Source organism: Agelaius phoeniceus, chromosome 9 (genome assembly GCF_051311805.1).
Source record: "Agelaius phoeniceus isolate bAgePho1 chromosome 9, bAgePho1.hap1, whole genome shotgun sequence".
NCBI classification, from domain to species: domain Eukaryota; kingdom Metazoa; phylum Chordata; class Aves; order Passeriformes; family Icteridae; genus Agelaius; species Agelaius phoeniceus.
The window spans coordinates 15,786,651-15,797,067 of record NC_135273.1 but is presented as its reverse complement, the minus strand read 5'-3'; the positions used below and the strand labels follow the sequence as shown (position 1 = coordinate 15,797,067).

The 10,417-nt window shown below is 53.6% G+C and overlaps 1 protein-coding gene across 1 annotated transcript; it reads right to left on the bottom strand.

The window, feature by feature from the left end:
- Window positions 1–581: 581 nt before the first annotated feature.
- On the bottom strand, window positions 582–5,915 carry HHEX (hematopoietically expressed homeobox). The gene is made up of 4 exons (XM_054637147.2): window positions 5,430–5,915; window positions 3,652–3,830; window positions 3,375–3,425; window positions 582–1,809 (listed from the first exon to the last, which is right to left on the bottom strand). The coding sequence occupies exons 1-4, from the start codon at window positions 5,806–5,808 to the stop codon at window positions 1,576–1,578; spliced, it is 843 nt and encodes a 280-aa protein (XP_054493122.1). The 5' UTR covers window positions 5,809–5,915; the 3' UTR covers window positions 582–1,575.
- Window positions 5,916–10,417: the final 4,502 nt, after the last annotated feature.

The following is a 10,417-nucleotide window of genomic DNA, read 5'->3' as shown; positions in this document are numbered from 1 at the left end:
TAAATCCCCGTCCCCTGGGTGCTCACTGTGTCACCTGGAGGGGCTGAACACGCACACGGGTGCCCACCCAGGATGCCTGCTCCCGGGAGCAATTCTCATAGCCCGGGTTCCGTGCTCCTTCCCCGAGTCATTTCGGAGAAAGGCCGATGAATAACCACTGTTGACTCAGGTGGGTCAGCGTCTGCCCGGCTGGGGTCGATGCCCGGCCCCGAGCAAACCCTGCCAGCCCTGCTCCTCCTCCAGCCCGCACCCCTCTGCGGCCCCCCAAGGTCAGGGCGACTCAGGGGTAAACACCCACACTTCCAGCCTGGGCTTGCCAGCCAGATTTTCCTCCTCCTGCCACAGAACCCATTCCCGTGTGGGCACAGCCACGGGCAAAACCGAAACGTGGGGTGGGAGGCTGAAACACAGCAAAAAAACACAGCAGAGAGCCCACACGAGACTCCTGCAACTGAGGGTGCCCAGAAAGCTGCGGGGTGACTGATGGCTGGCACAGTACTGAGGGAAAAGGCGCTTACAACACACCTGGCAGAGGAGAGGTCTGGGTTTTCTCCTGCCAGTAACTGGACAGCCAGAGTGGCGAGTGTTGCAGAGTTTAGGTTTATTTCACAGATATGTCCATCAAAAATTAAATACCAGGTTTTGCCTTTTTTTTTAAACACTGAACAAGTATGTACAAAATATGAACAATGTGAGGTATAAAACCACAAGACTTTTAAAGAAAACTAGTATGTACAGAAGCAGATACGTGTACGATAGGCATTATCTTCCCACGGCTGTGTGCTTCACTTATGCCCTGCAGCTGATGCAAGCTTCTGTCCTGCAGCAGAGCCCTATCACTCCCTGCATTTTCTTCTCAAATATGAAATCCATAAAAAACAGTGCTAGAGATTTTGAAGGAGAAAAATATTTTTTTTTCTGCAAATGGAACCATTTGCAGAAATGGTGAGACAAAATTCTCAAAAATCTGAGAAGGCACATTTCATCTCACACAAGAAGAAAAAGGAATCTGACAACTCTACCTGACGAAGGAAGGATGTCTCAGTAGAGAGCACATAAAAGGGTGTGAGTATAAGGCACTTCTCGGGATGGTCAAATCCCTCCCTCTTTCTCAGAACATGTTTCTCTGCTTACAAAGGGCGTTTAAATTAATCTACTGAAAGTACGTTTGTTTACACATATAAAGGGCTTAGTCTCCTGCAATCCATACTCACTTCCACACTAGTTAGAGTTTTGCCTGATCACCGACAGCAGCTGATTCAGACCCTCTCCGCCACCATGAGTAAGGACAGGGTGCAGGATAATATTCCAGTCAGAACATTGATAATTGTACAAACTTATCTTACAAATAATTAAATACAAACCATGGTCCTTTAACCAAATTAGAGATGCCAAACCTGAACTGTTTGCAGAAAATACATCTTTCTTTCTCTGCTTGTAATAAAATTAGTCTATTTGGTGATGCTTTTTGCTTTCAATGTAACGGCGAAAGTTTTCTCCTGTAGCACAATATTCTTTCAAACCAGCCCCTGGTAAAGTGCAAGCCGAGTTAGGTCCGCTCTCTGCATGGGACTGTTAGTGGGCAGCAGTGTAATAGCCTTTATCGCCTTCAATGTCCACTTCTTGATCAGAGTCATCAGAGACATCTGACTCCAGGTCCTCCTGTGAGGCTGGTGAGGGGGTGTACTGTGAGCCATCCAGAGAGACCTCCTTACCCTTCTGTTCAGGGCTCTGGCAGCTCTCCGGCCTTTGGTCACTGTGACTGTCAGCACCTTCTACTTCTTCTTTTTTGGTGGCCTGGGGGTTCTCCTGCAATGAAAGAATCCTGCTTGGTACAGAACTAGAGGCCACAGAGACAGGAGGCCAGGGAATTCCAGCTGTGCTCTGTGGGAAAACCACCTTGCAGAAAAAGGCAGGTGTCCTGCTGCCTCCCTATAAACCTGCCCAAGTGGGACCGGGCCGGGCAAGGGCTCTGATCCCACTCCCTCACAGCCACAGGGGCTGCTGCCGTGAATAGGGCTCCCTGGCGATGGTTATCGCAGCCACTTCAAAAGAGTCAGGAGCTGCTGGAGCCCAGGAACCTCTGAACTTTTGTCTTTAGTAAAGCAAATGTTTATTATGAGTCTACAAACACCGACACACAGCTTCCTCCTGCCCTGATCTTTCTTTAATTACACCCGACAGCAAGAGGAGGGAGGTTGAATCCATCGGTGGTCCAAAAGCAAATGGAAAAAAACTACCAATTAAGCTAAAACTCAACATTAAAACACTCACCACTAAAACCAAATCAAACCCCTGTTTGTGAAGGCAAGAGTAGCCCTATATTGGCTCCTGTCTGGAGAGCCCAGTCCCCTAAGGGGGCATGAAATGCCATGTGAAAGAAAAAGCAGGCAGAGACACGTACCCATGATATAACCCTGCGGGCTTGGAGAAATGGATGTGACTGAATGAAAAGGAGGAAATGACTTAAAATGGCCGAGATCCCAAGCAAGCTCTCTGGACACTGTGGCATGGGCTGGGCCCTAGGCGGCCTCTTGCCAGAATAATAGGACTTTATTAAAAAATCAACTGAAGATTGAGTTAAACTCAGGCGAAGGTCACAGAACAGATTCATCTAGAGCACCGTACCGTGATTAGTTTACTTTTCTTTTTACTTTTATATTAAAGGCAAATTTGCCAGTAAACTGTGTGCATCCATGTCACACTTGCTGAAACCAGACTCAGGTCAAGATGTTGGAATTTTTCAAAAATATTTGAGCCAAGGGACCTCAGTTTTGCTGAGTTCCTATGTGTCATAAAAACCCCTAAATAATTACCTGCTTGAGCATGATTTCTAAGGGAAGGGAAACGGCTTTAAGTTCTTAGGCTCATGCATTGTAACTGCTTGTGAAAGGAGGGTAAAAACTACTCAATTTTCCATGTGGCTCGTCAAAACAAACAAGGTGCTTGTACCTGCTTTCTCCTGATGTTAGCAAAATACATCGACTTGTGTTTATCAAAAGAGGGCATTTTAAAACACCAGTTAATATTCTCCAAAAATACTGCCTAGGTAATTTACTGACAATTACTTATCTTCTCCACGTTAATTGGCTAAAAAACATATGGGTTTACAAAACAATTACCGTGGAGTTTTAATAGGTGGTGTGTGAAAGACGGGCATAATTGATACAGGAACTGCATTAGAAGCTTTTAACGTTAGTGCTGCCTGAACGAGCCCTCATGGATTCCAGCATGACTATTTGTCTTTTTAATCAAGGTGAAGAGGTTAAACAGCCTTTCAGATGACTTCTGCATACAACCTGGAATAGGCGAGCACGATGTAAGATAAGACAATTAAAATACTTATTTCTATAGAAACAGAAACATCTACGTACCTGCTTTAGACGCCGCCATTTGGCTCTGCGATTCTGAAACCAGGTTTTGACCTGAGCAACGACAATGAGAAAAGGTGCAGGGTAGTCTTGGAGCCAGTTAACATCCAGAGCCTTTCCCAGGCCACAAGCAAAAAGCAAGAACCTGCCAAAAACCCCTTCCCCGCCGACCCTGAGCCGGCCAGGTCCCCGGGAGCGATGCAGCGACAGCAGCTGCGCGGCGGGGCCTGGAGCGAAGGGGAAGGGGGTGCGGTTCCCCGGGGCGGGGGCACGGCCTCACCTGCCTCTCGCTGAGCTGCAGCATCTTGGCCAGACGCTTCCTCTCCGGCGGGGAGAGGTATTTCTGCGTCTCGAACTTCTTCTCCAACTCGATGGTCTGGTCGTTGGAGAAGCGGACCTGCCCCCCCTTCCTCTTGTGCAGCGGCCGCTGGATGAAGGGGCTCCAGAGCAGCGGCTTCCCTACAAAGAGAGGCACAGCGCCGAGGGTCACCGGCCGGCCGCGGACACGCGGGACTGGGGAGCCCCTGCCCAGCCCCGGCCGAGGCCTGGGAGCGCGCCGGGTCCAGGGCTCCCTAATTTCCTTCGCCTGATTTTATTTCTCTCAGTTCCTACTCTGATCTTTCCCCTCTCTGATTTTTTCCCCTCCGCCAAACGGAGAGACCAGTTAAAGTCACTTTACGGGCTTTGGCAACATTTCCGTCAATGTGTTTCCTGTTGGTCTATCTCGCAAAGAAAGAGACCCAAAAAAAAAAAAAAAAGACCTTTGCTTCCTTCTGCTCTTTCACTGCGATGCCCTAAAGAAACCGTCTCCCTTTCTCTGAGCCAGTGCCCGGGTCCCTGTGGAGAGCGGGGACGTCGCGGGGCTGGGCAGGGGTGATGCGCCAACAGGAGGCCACTGGGTTTCTAGGAAGGAGAGCCCGCATGTCCCCCACTCTCGGCTGGGGCTTTCCCCGCCAGAGGCCGCGGGGTGCCCGACAGGCTCACCCGGGGCCGGGTGAGGGGTGAGGCGGAGCAGGCAGCGACACGCCGGGGAACCGGCCCCGCTGCGGAGCCGCAGCCGCGTCCCGGGGCAGGAGGCTCCGGCCAGTGCTACTGAGTCACGCTGTTTATCTTTCTGCCTGCACCCTTTGCAATTTGCTGTATTGTTTTTCGAGATTTTGCTTGCGTCAGGCTTTAGTAATTCTTGTGCAAAACAGACTCAAAAAATAGGAAGCAACTGGTTATTTTAGCTGTCATAAAGTCACATCCCACACAGAGGAAATGAACAATATCAGAAAAACGGATCCCGGCTATCAGAAGTCGAGTGTTTCCTGAATTTGTCTGTATTGAGGATGTCGATAAAGTAATCAGCAATGTGCACGACTCCCGGGGAAGAGCCTGCTTCAGGCGGCCAGGAAAACACTTAACAGCTTCTGAAACCAGATTTACTCCTATCGAGAGCTCAAGGTTTCCTGTATGAACGGAAAGGGTCAGCCTCTTTCACTGCACAAATGTGGTGAGTCAGGTCCAGTTTTGCAATCACTAAGAACAAGTGCTGCAGCCCGGGCACGGGGCTCAGCCCCCGCAGAGGGGTCGCTTCCCAGCCAAAGGCGTGAATTAACCACCGGGACCCCCGGCCCGGCCCGAGCCGACCCGCAGAGGAACCTCGGGGGCCCCTGCGAGTGGAGCCGGCCTCCCGACTGTTTTTCAAGTCATCCGCAGGAAAGACTGAGATCTGCCATGCGATCTCCAAGCACAATTAAAACTCCCCACCAAAACCACACGCGACATTACTAAGGACACTCTCAGAGTCACTTGGTTTGAAGGAAAACAAATCTGAGTCACGGCGGCCGCGCACTGTGGTCTCGCTGACAGACCCGGAGCACGGCACGTCTCTAATTTACTGTAAATCAGACGGGGGCCGGAGGGAGCCGGGGGAACACAGAGAAGCGGCGGGGCGGGCGGGAAAGGGGACCGCTTTCCGGCACTTCCCATTTACCCCTGCCCCGACGGCGGGATGGGGACGGGACGGTATCTGCGCCGGAGCCGGGGAGGGCGGAGGGGGGCACATGGGCTTACCCAGAGGGTCCTGCCGGATCAGGGCGTGCGCGTAGTCGCCGACGGCGCGGGGAAAGGAGTAGAGGGGCCCGGCGTAGGCGCCGGTGCCATAGGTGGCGGCGAGGTGGTGGGAGAAGGCCGGGTGGACGGGGGTCGGCTCGTAGATGGGGGTCCGGTACGGGGACACCAGGCTGGTGAAGGAGGAGTTGGGCGACGGCAGCGTCGGCGGCGGCGGGGCGGGCAGGGAGTGGGGGGCCGGGGCGGCGGCGGGGCCGCGGCCCAGGATGTCCTCGATGTAGAAGGGCGTGGGGTGCGCGGGCTGGAGCAGCGGCGTGGGCGCGTACAGCGGGACGCCGACGCCCAGGGCCGCCGGCGCCGCGCCCGGAGGCTGGTACTGCATGGCGCGGTCGCCGCCCGCGCACCCCTGCGCCCCCGGCCGCCCCTGCGGAAAGCCGGCCCCGACCGCGGCGGCTGGGTGCTGGCACCGCCGCCGCGGGTTTCTCTGGGCTCGGGTTACCCTTCGATAGGTTTCTATTGGCGCGGGGCGGAGCCCGCGTGGTCTCTGTCCCCTTCCTGCCACGGCGCCGTCTGGCCAATGAGCCCGGCCAGGGAAGGGGGAAACCACCCCCCGCCGGCAAACACTCCCCCGCCTCCTGGAGCGAACTCCCCGCGGCGCCAATCAACCACCGCCGAGGGGACCCGGGCCAGCGGGGCGCGATCTGTCGCCCGCCGGGCCCCGACGGCGCAGAGGCCCCGCCGCCTCCCGCAGCGGTTCTCGCTCCTCTGCCGGCGCAGGGCGCAGCGTCAGCGGTGCTCGGGCTTCCCCGTGGGGCTGCGCGCTGACCCCTGCAGCGTGGCCCTGGCGCGGACCGAGGCAGGAGGCACGAAGCGGACGGGCACCCCCCGCCCGGCCCGGGGACCTCTCTCTTGGAAAAGTCCGCGCTGGCGCTGCGCCTGACTGCGTGCACCGGGAACGAGTGCGGGGAGTGCGTGGGCGGCGGGCAGCACAGGCTCCGGCCCCGTGCCCGGGACAGGGCCGAGAGCCCAGCATGGCGAAGCAGGAAGTGGCGCCGCGCTGCTCGCTGGCTCCGACGGCCGCACCGGGCGGCAGACTGGGGGGCGATGGGGCCGCCGGGCGCCGCGCGGGGCTGGGGACCCAGTGCCCGACAGCCCGGGCTGGGAAAGCGGCATGACGGCCCGAGCAGCGCCACCTGGGCTCCATCGATTCGATTTTTAGGATCCCGCCGGGTGATTCCCCCTGCCCCGCCGCCCCCAGCGGGAGACGCGCGCTCCGTCCGGGCGTCGCCGACTCCGCTCCGCAGGGCCGCCCCTCGCCAGCACCGCTGCCGGCCGGACGTGGGCGAGGGGTGGTGGGAGGTGTGAGCAAGGGGCAGCGACCCCCGCTCTGCCCGCGCCCCTCAAGCGCCCGTCGGGGCCTGGCCCCGACGGCAGCGGCTGGCGCGGCCGCTCCTTCTCCTCTCTCTCCGTGCGAGAGGAGGCGACAGGTGCAGCCTGCGTGTCCGCGGACCCCGCCGTGTCCCGTCTCCTCACGCCCCCGTGCTGACAGCGAGCACGGAAAGCTGTTAAGGAATAGCAGGTGCTGGTATAACTCTGCTTTTTTTTTTCTTAAAAAAAAAAAGAAAAAAAAAAAAAGTCTGCAGTTCAAACCCACGAAGATCGTAATAACAGGCTCAGAGCAAGACGAAAGGGTGTTGGTGAAATGAAAAACAAAAAAATATATTTTTTTAATAATGCAGAGAGGTTAGGTTTTCTTTTTCTTTACATTGTTAACAAATGCCAAAACTCACCTTTAAAGCGTGGTCTTGTGTCTTGTAAATATCAGGTACACGTAGAGCGAGCTGACAGTTTTGATTATTTTTTGTCTGTGTTCAGTCTCCCAGGCATTGCTCTTTCCAAGGGGTTTAGTTAATGTTTTCATCTGGAAGTGTTGGATTTGCAGCTTGATTTACTTAATAAATGTACAGTAAACCGATGACCCGTTGCCCTCTGGAATAACGACGTGCATGATATGAGGCAGCAGAATGGAGGGCCCCCACAATATTTTACAAGCTGTCGATTCAAAATCTTGAGAACAAGTTTATGTGAAAAGAAAAAAAAAATGTTTTGCTGTATTATTGGAAAACAAATAAATAGAGGAAGAGATTATTCTTTTCTGACTTTTATACAAGCAATAGGCCTTGTTAAAAGGAAGTTTTAATGACACAGTTATTACATTCCACTACCACTGCATAATCCCTAACAAGAAAAATGAAGCACTTAATTTTGCAGTTCTACAGAACCGCCCCTTTCAAATTCAATTGTTAGACCTCAGCCTTCCTCTTTCCACGGGTTGGAGACTATTAAATCCGCATTCATGAAATGTCACATTTATTGAACTACATAATTTTTTAATATCACTAGTGCAGGTTTTATAGTTGATTTTATTGTTTTTATGGCCATTCAGGGCTCTAAAACCCGGATTTTTTCAATGTTGTCCTTATAATTTTTTTCACACAGTCAGAACTAATAAAATAGAACAGTTGTGACTTTTTAATGCAAGGGGTCTCGGAGTTTCAATATTTTCACTCTGCTGGATACTAAAACCAATAAAAATACATGAGATTTTAATTATTTTCTGGATTAAATAAAACCTTTTCCTTTTCGCTTGGAACATACATTTGGTTTGTAGTTTCTGTCGTGAGGGAGACAATGCAACATCAGACAAAATACTTTATTACCAATATTGTTGCAATGAATACAGTTTTGACCGGATTTTACAATCTAACTGGCATTTAAAGAAAGGTGCTGTAGATCGGGGCAACCAAGACAGTGCTTGAGTATTTCTATTATTTCTTCTCCAGGTTCCCTCTGGAAAGCTCCCCAATTTATCTGGAAAATCCTGAGGGGGGGGGGGGGGGGAAGTGGGGGGATCGAGAGAGAAGCCTTGGGAGAGAGAGAAACTATACGCCTTTCTCGATTGAAAGAGGAATGCTTTCACATTAATTTTCTTGGTATGCACTTGAAACACCACCAAGTTTTCCTGCTAATCTGGGGATTTCTGGAGGGCGGCGGGGCGGGATGCGTGCATCCCCGCACTGGCACGGTCTCAGCCCGGAGGAATCGGCTGGAGAACTCATTATTTTGTGTAATAACTTCGGGGCCCTGTCTTCCCCTTAACTTTCCGTGAAATCACCCGCCTTCGAGGAGTCCTGAGCTCAAGGAAAAAAAAAAAAAAATAAAAATCAAGGCCCGCACTTGCTGCAGGAGGCGCCGCTGCCAGCCCCGACGGTGGAGCCGGGCGGGACCGGGGCTGCGCCGCTGCCGCCCGGGCGCGCTCCTCGCGGGGCGATGCAAGGAGCGGCTGTGGCCGGAGGCAGCCGGCCACAATGTGCCGCTCCTGTGTCCCCTCAGGCCGGGGAGGGCTCGGACGGGCTCCCCGGAGTGCCGGCTGCCACCGGCCCCACGAGTGATGCTGCCGCGCTGGCCTCGCAGGACGGTGCGCCCGGGACTGCGCTGCAAGCCCGGCCCAGCCTCGTCCATGGGCTGCTTTGAGCCGGTTTCCCTCCCCTTCCAGCCCTTGTCCTGCGTGGAGCCCCGGGCAGCTTTCCCCAGGGCCAGCGCTCCACAGGTGCCGCGATGGGGGAAGCCTTTGCCGGAGGAAGCGGCACCCGCGGGCTCCGCTGGGGCTCTGGAGCCTCCCGCCGGCCGCCGCCGCTCCTGGGCTGCGGGGAGCCGGCAGCCTGGCCCGGCAGGGCCCGGTCCCGCTCGGCGGCCCGGCTGCGGGTGGTCGGATCGCCCTCGGCCCCAGCCCCGGCGGGGCCGCAGCACCGCTTTAATTTAGCGTTTATGTGGCACCGCGTTCGTGCGCGGCTTTTACGGGGCGGCGGTAACGCGAAACGCCTGGACGGCGGCACCGCGGGCGCGCACGGCGGGGGCGGGCGCTGGGCTGCGCTGGGCTGTCCTCCGGCCGCTGCCTTAAACTAATATAAGAATAATTTAAAAAATCAAAACCACGATCCCCCCCCAGTGTCAGAAAAATCAGGAAATGAAAGCTTCCAAAACCAGCGACACACGCCAGGCGGTATTTCCACCGCACCCATGATTATCTGTGATAAACGCCCCGATAAACAGAATATTCCTGATTCCTGGGGTGGTTATATCGGGCAATACATAAAACGGTCAGCAATTTACGGGTGAGTGTGTCTGGAATCACAGAACACTTTCCTTTGCCTCACGGATTGTTGTCACTAACACGTACCTAGCCGGTTTTTGCTCTCCAGACTGGGATTTTCACCCACAATCACACCCTCTGTGACACTACAGGCTTCAGCAGAGTTATACCAGAGAAAGATCATTCCTAGCTGCAATAACTGCGTTTGGCTGTACGGAATTAGTGAGCAAATCAGCAAAACGTCATCTTTTGAACAGCTAGAGCAGGCGACCGGCAGCATCATTCCCTAATGCTACAGGGCACTTTCCAAGAGGATCCAGCCCACAGCCATTCCACCCCTTCCCATTACTGAAAATATTTCAAGACTTCCAAGAGAAGTGAGGCCACAGCCTTGAACACCTTCCAAGGAGGAAATAGGAGGGAGTTCACCTCTCTGATTTTCCTAGCATCATGGAAGCCAGACTGCCCCAGACAGAGGCACTGCACATTGCAGGGTGATGTCAGTAGGTGCTGCCTTCTTCCAGATAACTCATCTGTTAGATATTCACTTCTTACAACTTCCTCCTCACCATCATGATTTGATTTAATAAATGAGTTACAACTGTAATAAACATTAAGGCAAGTTAGTCTTAAAGGCATTCATTATATATAGCAGAACAAGACAAATCTTGGTCTAAAAAGGACCAAGACCATATAAACTATTTTTCTAGGCAGAGCTAGCAGGAGCTTATCAGTTTTTGTTCTACATCACTATGATTTCGTCAAATTTAAATCATTCAAATGAAAAAAATTCTGTTCTGAGGGAATCTCCATCGTGCCGAGTACATTTAAGGTTTCA

Bases quoted from the DNA above. Each gene is read 5' to 3' on its own strand.
- HHEX (XM_054637147.2), bottom strand. From the start codon at position 5,808: ATGCAGTACCAGCCTCCGGGCGCGGCGCCGGCGGCCCTGGGCGTCGGC. The intron at 3,831-5,429 runs GTAAGCCCATGT...CTCTCTTTGTAG, and splicing joins GATCCGGCAGGACCCTCTGG to GGAAGCCGCTGCTCTGGAGC. The intron at 1,810-3,374 runs GTACGTAGATGT...CTTTCATTGCAG, and splicing joins AATGGCGGCGTCTAAAGCAG to GAGAACCCCCAGGCCACCAA.